The 16,627-nt window shown below is 50.6% G+C and overlaps 1 protein-coding gene across 3 annotated transcripts; it reads right to left on the bottom strand.

Moving 5' to 3' along the window:
• Positions 1-2,406: 2,406 nt before the first annotated feature.
• Positions 2,407-10,378, bottom strand: LOC114448552 (protein rapunzel-like). Of its 3 annotated transcripts, none has more exons than XM_028425570.1 (3): positions 10,225-10,322; positions 4,528-4,585; positions 2,407-4,450 (listed from the first exon to the last, which is right to left on the bottom strand). In XM_028425570.1, exon 3 carries the CDS (start codon positions 4,433-4,435, stop codon positions 3,254-3,256), a length of 1,182 nt encoding a protein of 393 aa, XP_028281371.1. In that variant the 5' UTR covers positions 4,436-4,450; positions 4,528-4,585; positions 10,225-10,322; the 3' UTR covers positions 2,407-3,253. The 3 variants fall into 3 exon arrangements, with proteins under 3 accessions (XP_028281371.1, XP_028281370.1, XP_028281369.1); XM_028425569.1 differs by lacking the exon at positions 10,225-10,322 and adding an exon at positions 6,845-7,729; XM_028425568.1 differs by lacking the exons at positions 2,407-4,450; positions 4,528-4,585 and adding an exon at positions 7,044-8,952 and having other exon boundaries at positions 10,225-10,378.
• Positions 10,379-16,627: the final 6,249 nt, after the last annotated feature.

Here is a 16,627-nt window from a genome sequence, read left to right as displayed (position 1 = left end):
TACAGCCAGAGCAGCCCGGTGTGTTTTGGGTGGTGTGTCTTCGCCCTTTGTCTTTGTTCTGACTGGTTTCAGTCAGGACGGATCATCCTCACTTCTAATTTTCACTTCTGCTCAGCTTTAGGACTTAAAAGTACTTGGAAAGGATTATTGGGGGAAAAAGGTCAAATTCTCCAACAAGCTTCTCTGCCATTTTTTGACAGATGCAGTGTTTCACCACATGGAGGCGCCAATCATCATCAATCATCTGGATGAGATCCTGATGGGACAAAAATAAGCTAAAAGTTCCAATTCATCACACAAACACAACTCTACCTGAGCCAACACATGTTATAATAATGAAATGGTCACACCCACCAGAAGGGGGTGCTGTGGGCACCACTTCCTGTCCTCCTCTAGGGCACTGACCTGTGATGAGAATAAAGTACGACACAGAAATAAGAACCAGTCGTCGCTCCGTCCCTCCTCCTCCTCCTCCTCCTCCTCCTCCTCTGTGAGCGCTGCCACGCCCGCTGGGTTGAAGGGGCTGTTGACCCGAAACGGTTGAATAGGTGAAGTGATGCTTTTAATCAGAGCAGGATGACTCCTCCATCAGTGTGATTTGGCCACACAGGCCTGCATTGAGCGCGGCGCGTCAGGTGACCGCAGGAACGCAGAAAAACATCACGTGGCCGCGAAACGATTCGCCCGCTCTGCAGGAACACATTGTGCTGCAGCCGTCACCTCAGCGTAACCTTCAACAAAAAAAAAAAACAAAAATCAACAAAAAACAAACAAGCTGGTCACATGCTTCCGTCGGGTGGTGCAGGGGGAGGAGCTCTGCTGTGAAGCTCAGCCTGACATCCTGCTGAGGAGGCTGCTGGTCAGAGGAGGCCATCCCTGACTCTGACCACTCATCATGTTTTATGGGCTTTAAATCAGAGCTGATTAATCTGAGAGACTCTCTCACCCCAGAGGCTCCGCCCCCTCCTCCTCATCCTCCACCTGCACCACCCTCCAACCAACCAACACCTGAAGGAAGCTCTGTGTTTACCAACGGGTGTAGAAACCACCAGGGTGTTGCACCCTCATGTGGTTAAATGAATATATATACGTGTTGGACAGGGCGGGCCTTGTTCCCATGGTAACTAAGAAAATGGCAGAGAAGCTTGTTGCAGATGGAAGAAATTTAGATTTTATCTGAGGCCACAATCTTTTCCCGGCTGTAGCATGAACCTGATCAGCTGTGCGGCCGACACGTTAAGACAACACGTTCATGGAGAGCTGCTCACTGCACGAGGGTGTGTCCGAGCTTTAAAGGCCTCTGAAGGCCACACCGGACCGCTCATGCTGCACAGAGCTACGTTCACATCCAGGGTTTGGATGCGACACAGTCAGCTAGAATAAAGAGAGGAGGGAGTCGGCTCATCAAACACAGACAGCAAGGCGAGTCCAACACAAAGTGAGCTTCACAAAGAGCCGAGCAAAGAGTTAAAGGTGGACAACAACCACAGACTCAACAAAGAACGAACAAGTCCACAAACAAGCTCCAACAATCAAACACAAAGTTCAAACACAACACAGGTGAACGCAATCAGGGCGGGGAGGGGATGACAAAGGGAGGGAACACAAGAGGAAGTACAACAGACACACACAGGAAACAGGCCTTTTCAAAATAAAAGAGGAATCAAAACCAAAACCAAAGAAAACAACACGAGAGATCATAACAAACAAAACACACACACAAAGGACTCAGCAGACACACACTGAAGACACACAGAGAAGAAGGGGTTAACAAGACACAGGCCAACAACAGTGAGGGCAGGTAATCAACAAGGAGGGAACCACGGGAGGAAGAGCAACAGAGACACAGGGAAACAAGACTTTCAAAATAAAACAGGAAATACCTGGAAACAAAACACAAACAAAACAAAGAACAGCTGAGACCAAACACAAAAACACAAAACTACACAGTGTGTGTGTCCCTCTGCTCACTGATGTTACTGCTTCTCCTGCTGACATCACCGGGGGGAGCAGCCTAAACAGGGACGCCAGGCCTCCCTCTGCCCAGCTCAGGATCCATCAGGCTCAGACCACCTCCAGGGACAGAAGCGTCTCTGTCCCAGCGGGTCCGTCAGATGTTTGTCCAGTGTTGTTGTGGACACATATTTTGTGTTGTGCTGCACTCGTTCATGTGTGTGACTGTTACACTGCAGAGGCCAAAGATAGAAAAACCAGAACCACATAATAACAGCTCACCGAGGGTGTTTCCACACTGAGCCCAGAATACCCTCTTCCTCTGGTTTTTGTTTTCCTCCACAAACAGCTGACTGTTTAATAACCCAGGTCCTCCACCTGCTCCGGGCGCTCACACACCTCACACACCTCCACCCGACCAGATGTACAGATGACACAACAACAAACACACAGTTCATTTAAAGGATTTATTACATTATTATTACATTCGTACATGCTGTGAGGAAACAAGAGGAAACATGTTCGAAAGTTCCGTCTGCAGAGCAGCAGGGAGGAGGACGGCGTGGAAGTCATCCCACGTGAGACAAACAGGAGTCACATGACAGAGCCATCAATCAGTGTGATGATGTTTAACCTCCCTGACAGCAGAGTTTAAGGACTCAACACAAACAGAAGAAACACGAATACAGTGAAGATAAAAACAGACGTGTAGTGACTCTGATCAGAAACCGCCTCAAACCACAAAGGGTTAATGTGACAGTAAAACCTCCGACTATGTGAGGCATCTGTACGTAAACACACTCCGCCTCCACACGCTCGCAGCACGGCGTCTTCACGTGCAGCGGCCATTTTCCCCCCAGCAGGGCGAGGTCAGCGTGTTTATCAGGACAGACAGCCTGACACAATCTGTGTCTGACAGCTGGACGCCAGACCAACAACCAGACCAACAACTTCACACAGTAACACAACAAAGAGCCGTCATCACAAACACGAGCTCCCAAAACCCCGACCACACAGGGGGGATGCTGGGAGTGGAGAGCAGAGCACACGTCACAGAGGCACAGAAACCGCAGAACTTCTGAGTCAGATGTAAAAATAGAAAATAGAAGATTTTTCTAATGTGTAAAAAAGTGAAGAATTTTTAAGAACAGCTGATTTCAGGATTAAACAAAAGCACTGAAACACTGAGAAAGAAATCTGACTATATAAAAAAATCTGAATTTAAGCTCAGAAAAACAGTTTAAGAGACTAAAAGCAGATTTGTGATAGCGTTTCTGAGCACTTCCTGTGAGGCGGCGTCTCAGCGGTCGGCCGAGTGGACGCAGACGTACACGTTCTTGTGCTCCTCCCAGTAGTGCAGCTCGCCGCTGAAGCTCCAGGAGCAGGCCAGGTCTTTGCTGCTTTTCACCGTGTGCACCGCACATTCGCCCGGCAGCTTCTCGAACAGGAGCTCCGCCACGCCCACCACCGACAGCTTCTTCTGGCCCTGGATCAGCTGCTGGATGTGGTTCCTGTCCACGGGCTCAGGCGAGGAGCTGTAGGACACCCAGATGTTCAGTTTGTCGTCCGAGGAGGACACCGGGAAGCGGCTCTTCCCTGCGGGACAGTGGTAGTCCTTCTTGTTGGCGAACAAGCCTGCGGGGGACTTGAACACTCGCACGGACCAGCCCACCCAGTCGTACTTGTTCTTCAGCTGCTCCACGATGGCGTCGGCCAGCTGCTGGCTGGTTAGCTCCGGCTGGTCCCTCACCACCCTCCGGGCATCCAGCTCGGCCTGTTTGGGGAAGCTGCTGATGCAGTCTTCGATGGCGGCGTGCATTTTAGCCTGGACGGCGTTCATCTTCTCGCCCCACTCCTTCAGCAGGGCGTCCTCCTCGTCGTATCCCTTCAGAGCAGCGTGGCCCAGCAGCGCGATCAGCCCGATGCAGAACAGCTTCTTCATCCGGGCGCAGAAGTCCTCCATCGGCCGCCGGCTTTTCTCCTCGTAGTTCAGGATGACCTCCAGCACAGACTCGCCGCAGAAGTTGTCCCCCGTCACAGCGTTGTAGAGCGTGTGCAGGTTCTTGTCTCCGCCTGTTTTGGCGAAATGCTCCAGGAAAAGCTTCTTCTTGACCTCCCTGAACTTTGGCTTGGCGTTGAGGATGTCCATGTACTTCCTGAACTGGTTGTTGATGTTCTCCTCTGCGGGGAAGTACACCGCGTCCACGCCGCTCTTCTTGATCTCCTCGTTGATGCGCTGAATCTGCTCGGAGACGACCTCCAGCCGGTCCCGCACCTTCTGGAACTGCTCCTTCATGAAGGCCGCCTCTTTGCTCTCCACGTTGTCCAGAGCCAGTTTGACAATCGGCGCCGCGATGGAGAAGACGGGGAAGAGGTCGCCGGCGATGCTGGCCACCACCTCGGCTCCCTGCTCAAACACCTCCATCACCGTCTCCACCATGCCCTTCTTCTCGGCTACGAGCCGCTGCAGCTGGTCGGCCATGTTTGTTGTCTGGTTCTGGAGAAGAAGGAGAACAGGAACCTGCTCAGAAACTGAAAGCTTTGTAAAGTGAAACTTTGTGTGTCTGTACTCACAGCTGCGTCCTTGTGCTGCTGGACTGTGGACCTCACTCCTCGTACAACTCAGCACACACTGATAAGAGAAGACAGAGAGCAGAGTGAGCCTCGAGCTGACGGCCGGTCACACCCAGTGAGCAATGACTCAACAATGCCAGAGGCCGGCTGCAGGCTGCTCTGAACTTTCAGATGGTCCCTGAATGCATCACATCTATTACAAATCCACTGAGAATATTTCATCACTTTGTTAGTTATAGGTCTGCAAAAACATGTTGTATTAAAAAAAAACATAAAGTCCTGCTCTCCTCAGCAGGAAGCAGGAAGCCATGATGGAGTCAGCGGTCACATGACCAACATTCAGAGAGTATCTGTCTGATCTGTGAGAGGAGAACTGGTTCGTACATAGTTAAACATCCAAAGCATGTGGAGCCGCTGTCAGACATGAAGCCTTCAGCTTAAAGTGGACACTGCAGGAAACATGTCTGACAAACTTTAATGTGATCCCGACACAAACAGGAAGTCCTCAACGCCTCTATCATCAAAACCATCTCCACGGCAACAGAGCCAGTAAATAAAGCTCAAAAACAAGTTCACAGGACCTGGAAAATCCTAATCTAATACAAATAAAATTCCTCCAGACGTGACAGAAACAGACTCCGCTCACTGGCTGCCGGACATGTTGGGACTTGTCCCTCTGCTGGAAACTGCAGCTTTTTTTTTTTAGGACTAAATCAGTTTTTTTTTTTCTTTGGGCCGGCGCTGCAGACTCTCCTCTGTCAATATTGGAGCAGCAGGCGTGGGAAGTGATTAAGTGGAAGAGGTTAAACTTGCTGGGCGAGGGCGCGCTTTCCAGTGAAACTCAGCAGGTTACCACGGCAACAAGACAATGGACAAAAAAAAAAGAATCAGCCAGTCAGCTCGTTGGCCTCTGTGTGCTGAGGTCTGCTCCGTCCGGCGGCCGGGCCTCAGCACACAGACCAGCAGCGTCAGGATGGAGGAGGCAGAGGACAGCTCCACTGTGGAGCCATGGATGACAGCTAGTTAGCTTAGCTTAGCTTAGCATGGAGACGGGGGAGATTTCTGAGATTATAAAGTCAGAAAGTTTGTAAAGAAAAATGAACACATCACACTTGGACAGTCTTCCTTCATAAAGTCATATATTTTGGGGTAAAATAAATATGATCATGAGCAGTTATACACACTCTGAAGAAGCAGAATCTGACACCGGTCCTGTTCGTCTGACCTGTGTGTGTCTAAACGGGCTCTGCTTGCTTTTTTTGTGCTGTATTGTGACAAAGACTGAGCTCCTCATGCTTCCTGTCAGAGGCTCTTTAAATCTGCAGGACGCTGAGTGAGTCCGATCGGGCTGGACTCCCCGTCTTCTCGCTCGGTGGGTTTTGCTGCTCAGACAGAGTGCTGACAGGAATCTGCACATTTTCTGCGTCTGGCTGCAGCTCACAGTGATTTTACCTGTTATCGTCTTATGTTTCATTCTCGCCTCCATTAAGGCCACGGAGAAGGTTCTACTGCAACTTCTATTAAAATGGACTTTTCCTTTTTCTTTCTTTCTACATTTTATCTCATAAAAATCTACATTTAATTTTTAATTTATGCAGCTTATTATGATCAGTGTGATCCATGTATGATTATCATTTTGAATGTATTCATATCATCAGCCTGTCAGTCATCAGCCTGTCAATCATCAGCTCCACTAAGCAGCTTGAAAACTTTGATGTTTACAATGGAGACCGTTCAGGTCGATCACGTGACCTCTGGGCCAGACATCAGTATGAACCACGTCACAGTGTGACGCGCCACCCACAGACCTCCACCCTCCACCGGCCCGCTGACCGCTCAGCGCGCTGTTAATGCGCCCTGCTAATGGATCAGGCATCGATCCGTCCTCTAATTGTTTCAGCTGGAGGACACACAGACACACAGACACACACACACACAGACACACACACACAGACACACAGACACACACACAGACACACACACGGCAGCTTAAACAGGGCGGTTTGGTTTGAGTTCTGAGTGGATCGTGAAAAAAACAAAGTTGCGCACTTCCTGGAAGGAGCAGCAGCAGAAAGCAGCGACGCCCAGAACAAAGTTTCAGGCTCCGAACTTCAGGAAAACTTCCAGATTAAATCTGATGAAATGAACGTTTTTAAAACGACGCGTTCTGCGTCTTTACCGCGGCGCGTTTATATCGACTGTGTATGTTATGTAATCAGAGTCGATTAAACTGATCGATCAGGTCCTGCTGAGGAGTCTGGTCAGTAAACACACCGTTAACCCGCACAGTCCGCACTTTGATCACAAACACACTCACCTCAGGGAAGTTTGCGGAGGAACCGTCAGGCGCAGACTGTGCGCGGCTTCCTATTGGTCATGTGGCTCTGGTGTTACAGACACACACACACACACACACACACACACACCCTGCTGCTGCACCCTGCCTCCACCCAGTCCGTGAACGCATCACTGAAGGACCGTGTGCTGCGTTTAAACTCCCACAGAAGACCGACAACTTCCACATTTTCTCTGTTTTATTACAAATAAAAAGTCAGATGATCAGGAGAGGATTTGATTGGTTCATAAATGTCGCCCTGCAGCACAAACATGACATTTTGTTTATATATTGTTATATTTTAGGAGCAGCAACACCAAGGTGTCTGCTGTGATGGAGAACTCCCTGCAGCAGTTAGCTTAGCTTAGCATAGAGACAGATAGTAAACAAGAAGAACAGCATCGCATTCAGGGGTAGCATGCAAAGCTAAGCTAACTGTCCTTTAGCTCGGCCTCACTCATGAGCGTGCAACAAGTCACATGACCCAGGAGAGCCTGTAAAGGGGACGCCTGAGATGACATATCTGGCGCCCTCCTGTGGTCACATCTATGTAGTGCACATCAGGAATGTTAGCCGAACATGGTGGAGCATGAGGACATCGTGTCTGACAGACAGCGGCTGGACGGCGTGCAGCGGTCGGCGGATATAAAAGTACGTAAAGCTGCTCAGTCCTTGTAAGAACCAGAGAGTCTCAGACTAAGCTGGCGTGTCCCTCTTTTTTAGAGGACCCTGAAGCATCTATAAGAGCGAACAGACAAACGATGACAGAACCCAGACAGAGCAGATGAAACACCAACACAGACGATGTTACATTTCTATATTTTATGGAGATATTTGCACGTCTCTGTAAAGACACGTGTGGATCGCTGTCACTCGGGGTGGATGCACAGGTAGGCTCCTTTGTGTTTTCCATAGTAGTAACAATCCTCGTGGAAGTTGTTGGTCTCCACCACTGCCTTGAAATGGTTGATGGCGTGGACCAGGCAGTTGGGGAAGCTCTTTTTCAGAGCCAAAGCCACGGCCATCATGTTCCCCTTCAGCTTCTGCTGCTCGATCTGCTCCTGGATCTGACTCTTGTTGACGGGCTTCGGGTTGACACAGAACGAAATCACCACTTTGATCTTTTTCTTGGTCAAAATGTCAAACCAGTTGGTGCCCCCGTTGCCGTGGTACTTCTTCCCCGTCAGCCAGTTGAAGAAGAAAATGCGCTCCCGGTCGCTGAAGGCCCTGATGGACCAGCTCACCCAGTCGTATTTCTTGACCAGTGCGTCCAGCATAGTTTTGGTGAAGCTGTCGTCGACGGAGCCGGGACTCTCCTGAAGCAGGTTCTCCATGTCCACCTTGGCCTGTTCAGGAAACTTCTCCGTGCACTCGTCCACAGCCGCCTTCATCCGCTTCTCCACGTCCTCCATGCGGCCCTGCCACTTCTTCACCATCTCCTCCCCCACGGCTCCGTCCTTGAGTGCGGCGTGACCCATGACGGCGATGATGCCCACCACGAACAGCTTCTTCAGCCGAGCACAGAAGTCTTCCACCGCCCGCCGGCTCCTCTGCTCGGTGGCCACTACTGTTTCCAGCATGGGGTCTCCTGTGATGTTCTCGCCGATGACGGAGTTGTAGAGGGCGTCCAAGTTCAAGTCGCCTTCGGTGTTCTCGAAGTGACTGAGGAACTTGTCCTTCTTCTTCTCCTTGAACTTTGGCTTGGCGTTGACAAAGTCCTGGAACTTCTCATACTGACTCAGCATATTGGCCTCGCGGTCAAAGTTCTGCTTGTTCATGGTGGTCTTCTGCAGCTCCAGGGCGATCTGATTGATCTCACTCTGGATCCCTTCCAGCTGCTGGTTGACCAGTTCGAACTGCTGCGTCAGGTAGCGGGCCTCTTTGCCCTCCGGGTTGCTGAGCAACTCGGCCGCGGCCACGAACATGGCCTCCAGCACCGGGTGGAGCTGTCCCACGGTGGAGGCCAGCACCTCGGAGGCCTGCCCCATGATCTCCACGCCTTTCTCGATCTTGTCTCTGTTCTGGACGACCCAGTCGGCCACATTGTTCATCATCGTCATTATGAAATTTGAAACAGCCTCTGCTGGAGCCTGAAAGGAGAAGACACATGAAACCCTCATAAAGCTCATCATGGCAAACAACATCAGGTTTATTACTTAGCAGAGCTACGGGCAGCTAGCAGAGCTAAGCTAGCATAGCAGCGCGATGAGGCTCATGATTTGTGTATTTAAACATGGCGGCTCAGATTTTTGGCCTCTACATCGTGTTTGGTGACGGTGGCGCGGTGCAGCCGGCCCAGTGTCGCAGACATTTTTTATCGCCATGGTAAAAATGTTGCAGTAATCATTTAACTTTAATTTGTTTTCTGGAGCCTGAAAGTTAAAGAAACATTTCAGGTTTTAAGAAGTCTGTTGTTTTCAGGTGAGCTCGGCAGGTGTGATCATTTTTTCACTTTGACGACATTTTTCTGACAAAGAAACCGACAGAGAGCTGACGGCCGGTCGTGTCAGCACATGCCGGCTTCCAGTTTCATGCCGCGCCCTCAGAGTCTCCGTTAATGACAGGGACACACACACACACAGAAACCAGCCACTCACGGATGGCAGTACAGAACAAATATCAAACATGGTGTGTGTACTCATGATGTGACGTGTTGTGTAACACCACAAAATGGGCCCGCTGGGATGTCAGTTAAACTGCTCTAACAATAGCCAAGACCCAAAGCAAACACAGATGTCCACAGCATGAGTAACAGAAAAAGGTCCAGAGACAGAGTCCTCCACGCCAAACCCTCCAGAGACGGATGACCTAACTCCGTCCCTGGAGTCCATTTCAGTTCAGAAGAAAGGCACACCCAGGTCTGAGCGCAGACCCCCCCCCCCCCCCCATACCCCCCCCACCCACCACCACCGCCACCGCTGCACTTGTTCATAAAGCGATCACACTGACCTCCTCATTACAGGCGGCTTTTCTCTGAAACGAAGGCTGAGCTCTCACCGAGGGATGAGATCAGTTCCAGCCTTTCTATCAGTTCAGTCCTATCAATCATCCAGTCACATGCCAGCAGTGCAACAACAAAGTGCAACATTTCAAATTTAAATCCATTTGATTTCTGATTAAAACCACATCAGTTACTCACTGAGTGACCGTCCCCTGCTCCAAACAAACACAAAAAAATCTTCTTTTAAAAAACCAAATGTTTTTTTTGTGGAAAAAAGGCGAGTCTGATCAGACCAGGCCTCCTCTCAGAGCTCAGATAGAAAGGATTCTGACTTTTTAAATCCAAACAAACAGCAAAACAAAACCTGAACCTGAGCAAAGTGCCGACTGAATGGAAACAAGAACATAAAGAGAAAACTCACCTTTTTTCAGCTGAGTATCCAGTGGCTGTAGTCCAGTTATCCAGCCGTCCAGCTGTGCCTGTGAGCACCAGCCTCCTTACAATATATACTCTCTCTCTCTCTCCCTCTCTCTCTCCCAGTGTCTCTCTCTCCCTCGTCACTCCCCCTTTGGAACTCCTCCATCCTGTTCCAGCATTCCACCAAAACCCACTCAGAGTGTGAGAGAGAGAGGGATGAGGGGCCGGCACCAGCGCTGATAACATCCTGTAAACACTCCTCCATGCAGGGACGCCGGGAACCATGGGAAAAATGTGTGTGTGTGTGTGCTGGGGTGTCAGCACAGTGACCCCTCAGGACAAAACCCCTCTTGTTGTGGTTGCAGTGGGGTTGCCGTGGTTACTGCTCCTCCAACTTGTGCATGCTAACAGACCCCGCTAACACTTCCACTGACCGAGAGTCGGCGCTGACCCGCTTTCACAATTAGAGATGGAGAGCTGCTGGAGTCAGGCGCCGCGCCGGGTGAAAGGACGTCTGTGTTTCTGAGGGATCCACCATGACGGTCACAGCTCGCTCACGCCTTCCTGCTGCGTGTGAGGCCATGGCAGTGTGCTGAGAGGGGGGCGGGGAGGAAGAGGAGGACGAGGAGGAAGTGCTGCTGCAGACTGAAGCTGGTCAGCGTGTCCGCCACCGCCTGTGTCGTCCCACTGTCACATCTCACACTTTGCTCGCAGGGAAGCAACAGTATGTGGCGTGATGGGTGGATGCTGCACAGGCCTGAGCGAAGCCCCCCCTCACACACACACACACACACAGACACACACACACCCTGAGGAAAGTGTTGAGCTGTTTGTTTTGTGCACTTTCAGGTGGAAACATGAAGTATGTGAGGTAATGAGAGCCATGTGTGGGCCCTCCAGCCTGTGAGACGACACACAGGGAATAAATGCATTTACAAGCAGCAGCATAAAAGGTGGAGGAGGTTTTCTACCACACACTGAACATGAAGGTCGCATGTGTTGCGTCTCGTGGTGATAGCGGCGCGTGTTGTGTCTGGAAGCTGACATGATGGATGACGCCCAGGCCGGCTGCTGCGTTATCTGTTCGACCTCGCTCAGCGGCCGGTGGGTCCTCCTGTAAAACTAGATGTCTCACAGGAACGGGCTCGGTCATCATCAGCAGTCAGGGGAGCATTTAGTCATCAGGGAGACGCAGGCGCTTTCTGCTCCATACACAGGAGGCGGTTAGCGGGGTTTAGTAACCGTCACGCTGGATTTGGCAGACTGCTGTGGGAAAGTGAAGGTGGGCAGGTCCTTTCAGAGAGTGAACGCTCAGGTGTAATGGATTGTGGGATTTCGTCAGAGGTCCCAGACAGAAAGTTGATTCGTCTCCAGACTGACAGCACAGGGTGTGTGTGTGTGTGTGTGTGTAGATAAATCACTCTGGTCCACAGAAATCAGGTAAATGTTGCACACAGGTAAATCAGACACATCTCGTGGGTCAGGATCAAAGCTGCGCTGTGTAATCCTGTGGATTTACAGTGATGTCGGTTAACCCTTTTAAAACATGTCATTAAAGGCTTTATGTTGTGCTTCCCTGATCAATAATCTATCGGTCTACCTGCTGCAGGAGGTCAGGGGGTCGCTGGTGGTGACTCGACCTCCCTGCGTGCCTGACCTCAGGCTCGGCTTGAACAGGGTTTGGATAAAGACTGTTTGTTACAGCATTAAACTCATTTTACAAATTGTTTCCATCTGCTGTGAATTTAGATGTTTTAACCTCTGTGGGGACGCCAGCTCCTAGTGGACACTGGAGGAACTGCAGTGCTTGGTTCACACACACACACACACACACACACACACACACACACACACTCTGTGCTGGAGGGATTTGTTGGATGACATCAGCTCAGGCTCCGTGTGTGTTTCCCAGGAATGGAGGAGGCTTCAGGGCTGGTGTAACTCTGGTGTTCCCCTGCTCTCCAGATGTTTCCTGGTCATAAAGGAGCGCGGCGGCGTCTGCTGGCCGCGCTCGGCTCTCGGGTGGTTTCATGGAACATAAAGGTGACGGTCAGTTCCTCCTGGCTGACAGATCACAGGGTTTATTCTTCATTTTTCAGTATCACTTCTCTCCTCCTAACCTCCTGTGTATTGACTTATTGTGCACAGCCTGCTGGACCCTGTCACACTGCAGCCATCTGTGTGCACGCCGGCACCTCCGGCAGCCAAAGGCCGACCGTCCGCCTCCATGAGCGTCCATCCGTCACTCACACAGATCAATACTAACCCGGGTTAGATCTGAGGAAACAGATGAAGGTCGATCTGGATGCGTCCTCCCCGCCCTCACAGCCGTCAGTCAAACTCCACCCAAACTCAGGCAGACATTTTGTTTTATGCTCCACTGAAGGCCGGTGTGCTCGGTGTCTGCTCCAGATCCACGCAGCAGTCAGCCCTCACTGATGTGAACAGAAGACTGAGCCTTCAGTGGAGGGGAAACTCCCAGCACCACCCTGCATGTGGAGGTGGTCATCCTGGCCTCCGCCATGAGACGACAGAGACCACAGGGTGGTGCTGACAGGGTGGACTCACATCAAGACTTCTGTTTAACCGCCATCCTTCCTGCGTCCCACAGAGCGCCCTCTTCCTGTGGTAACATGTGACACATTGCTGTTTGTTTTGGTGCAGTTTAATTTGAATGATTAACAAAAGGTGCGTCCAGAGTTTAGGGAGGTTTGCTGAGGAGTGGCTGGAGGAGCGATCACAGAACAGGCGAGGTCCTGGAGGAAACAGGATCCCAAAACTAGAAGTGGGAAAGAGAACAACAGTGGGAATCGTCAGTAGAAACACTGCAACACGAGTCGCCACTAACGGCAGACGACCCAGCATCGAAGCAGAGCCACGCACAGGCAGAGAGGAAGATCAACCAGCCAACCACAGGAGACCACGCCCAGCCACTCTGAGAGTCCCACCAGAGCTTTTTGTGTCCCATAGGGGGCGCTCTGCTGGCAGTCCAGGATGAAAAGTATCCCATGGAGCTAAAACTCTGCTCAGCTCCATCCTGTTTTCCAACAATATCAGGTTTTAGATGATCTGATCAATAAAAGTCTTGTTCTATAACATCAGTGACATCACCAGGAGCCACTTTCTGATTGGACACATCAGCCAGCAGCAGCAGAGCCCCTATACAGATATATATGTGAGGACTCATGGAGGGAGGAGCTCCTGTCTGAACTGACCAATCAGCAGCCGTTAGCAGCATGCTAGTGTTTTATGTGGTAAATTAGTGTTTTTTAGATGCACCACCAGAGGGCGTCAGATATGTAACCCTAGGTGTTTTAGAGGCTGTGAAGTGTAACCCCTTCCTGCCTGAGTCTCTGATGAAGATCATCAGAATAAACAGGCTCAGCAGCAGCTGGACATTAAATCTGTCCGGGGGTCCGCGCTGGTTCTCCTCAGGCCCCTGAATCAGGCTCAGTCCTGCTCCTCGTCTGCTGTTTGTTGACGTTCTCAGGAGGAGGATTTCTGCTGTGAGGGATTAACCCAGCGAGTCCGAGCACTGCGTGTGACGTGGCATGTCCTGGTTCTACTCCTTCACTTCCTCTTTCTCACGCTTTTACTCCTCATCCTCCCACTCCCTCGGGACCAGCTCCACCTCCCCCATCGTGTTCATGTTACACAGTCACCTAAGTGGATTCTGTCCCTCCTGGTGTTTGTGATTTTAAATGTAATGAAAGCGTTCCTCACCTCAGACTCTGGACTAAAGCCAGGAGGCAACATTAACCCAAGAAGTGTTTGTTTACTGATCAACTTAATATGTGCACAAATGAACAGGCAGTCACACAGAGAGAGAGACAGACAGAGAGACAGGCAGAGAGACAGACAGAGAGACGGAGAGAGAGAGAGAGACAGGCAGAGAGAGAGAGAGACAGGCAGAGAGACGGAGAGAGAGAGAGAGAGAGAGAGAGACAGAGAGACAGACAGAGAGACAGACAGAGAGAGAGACAGAGAGACAGAGAGAGAGACAGACAGGGAGACAGAGAGACAGACAGAGAGAGAGAGAGAGAGACAGGCAGACAGACAGAGAGACAGACAGAGAGAGAGAGACAGACAGAGAGAGAGACAGAGAGAGAGAGACAGAGACAGACAGAGAGAGACAGAGAGAGAGAGAGACAGAGAGAGAGACAGACAGAGAGAGAGACAGAGAGAGAGAGACAGAGACAGACAGAGAGAGACAGAGAGAGAGACAGGCAGAGATTTGTCAGCAGCACAGGGTGAAGAAGCTCAGCATTCACTTTCTGAGATTCCTCTGTGCTGGTGAGGCTGATGACCTGCTGTAAACGAGGGGGAGAGGAATGTGTGTGTGTGTGTGTGTGTGGTGTGTGTGAGTGTGTGTGTGTGTGTGTGAGTGTGTGTGTGTGAGTGTGTGTGTGTGTGTGTGAGTGTGTGTGTGTGTGTGTGTGTGTGTGTGTGTGTGTGTGTGTGTGTGTGTGTGAGTGTGTGTGTGTGTGTGTGTGTGAGTGTGTGTGTGTGTGTGTGTGTGTGTGTGTGAGTGTGTGTGTGTGTGTGTGTGTGTGAGTGTGTGTGTGTGTGAGTGTGAGTGTGTGTGTGTGTGTGTGTGTGTGTGTGTGTGTGTGTGTGTGTGTGTGAGTGTGTGAGTGTGTGTGTGTGTGTGAGTGTGTGTGTGTGAGTGTGTGTGTGTGTGTGTGAGTGTGTGTGTGTGTGTGTGTGTGTGTGTGTGTGTGTGTGTGTGTGTGAGTGTGTGTGTGTGTGTGTGTGTGAGTGTGTGTGTGTGTGTGTGTGTGTGTGTGTGAGTGTGTGTGTGTGTGTGTGTGTGTGAGTGTGTGTGTGTGTGAGTGTGTGTGTGTGTGTGTGAGTGTGTGTGTGTGTGAGTGTGAGTGAAACAACATGAGGTCTTGGTGGTGGTGGTGGGGGGGGGGGGGGGCAGACAGCGATGGCATCACAGGAGAAAAGAAAGCAACGAGGAAAATCTGAAACATGTATCTGTGTGTGTGTGATGACAAGAGAGGAAAGAATTAGACAGAATGAGGACGAGGAACACACACACCTGATGATCATTTGATACAATAACGGCCAAAACACCTCGACCAGTAAAGAGGAGCCTATCCCAGCTAACTACAGGTGAGAGGCGGGGTCACCCCGACAGGTCCCCAGGTAACCTGACCAGCTCGTCTTTAGAATGTGGGAGGAAGCCGAGCACCGAGCTTGGACCTGCAGCCGCGTGTCACTGAACAAATGTTTTAAAGCTTTTTATCAGATTAGCTCACTGGGAGAGCAGCAGGCCGGTCGATGGTCCACTCGGACTGATGGGTAATAACATTATCCTGCTGGATTGGCAGACTCCGGCGGACACAGCTATCCTACCATTGATCCACTCTCTCCTCCAGGGCCTCTCTGATGCGAGCCTCCATTCAGTCTTTCATTTGTTTATGAAATATTGATATTGGCTGCTATCTCTTCTCAGAGGCGCGGAGCTTCAGGACAGCGTTTTGGGCATGCTGGGAAACATTCGTTATGTCCAGAGTGACGTGGTTTTGTGACTTTTAAAGCCACGTTCGCTCCTTTCAGCTCTGCTCCCTTCAGGTTTCTGTGTGAAAACCCTGTTTGACAGTGAGAGAGCTCACAGGAGCAGACTCCTCCTGATCTGTGTCGACAGCGCCCTCTGTCTGCAGAGCTGCTCCTCACTCAGGTTTCACTCTCTGGCTGTGAAAACGTTGCTTTGACCACAGATCCACGTCCATGTGTGGCAGCAGACCCTCATCAGTGAGCAGTGTGTAATGACAGGCAGCATCGGAGCGTTACCGCAGCCGGAGCCTTTAATGCAGCAGGAGAGCCTCTCAGATCAGATCAGATCAATAGCTGTTACCCAGACACAGCCCACACAACCACTAATGAATCCTCTGGCTTCAGCGCAGCAGCAGCAGCAGCTCCAGATCTACTGTTAAAAATAAACAATCAGAGTTTGATGTACACACAAATGAAAACAGGCCGAGCAGCTGAGTGTTGTTGTTGTTGTTGTTTGTGTGACTGGTTGTGTGTTCGCTGTCGTCTGGCACTCCCAGCCGCCTGTCTGCTGAGACGTCTCTGCTTTTTAAAGTGGGATTAAAGCCCTGATGTGTGAGTGTGTGAGTCACCCGTCTGTCTGTGTGTGTGTGTGTGTGTGTGGACATTGTGTGTCTGCCACATATCTTTCCATTGTTGTGTGTTTGTACAGAGGTAAACGTGATGCAGACCAAACACAGATGATGGATGTGAAGCGTGCTTTGCGTGCATATTTTAACTCTCAGAGACTCTCAGAGGAAGAAAGTTGTCATTTCTGTTTTTTCACCAAACAAACTTTATTTTATTTATTTTCTTTGAGCTTAAAGCTGCAAACCTGACGAGGTTTCACCTGCTGAACTTCTCTGTTC

Source organism: Parambassis ranga, chromosome 16 (genome assembly GCF_900634625.1).
Source record: "Parambassis ranga chromosome 16, fParRan2.1, whole genome shotgun sequence".
NCBI classification, from domain to species: domain Eukaryota; kingdom Metazoa; phylum Chordata; class Actinopteri; family Ambassidae; genus Parambassis; species Parambassis ranga.
This window is presented reverse-complemented; position numbering and strand designations above follow the sequence as displayed.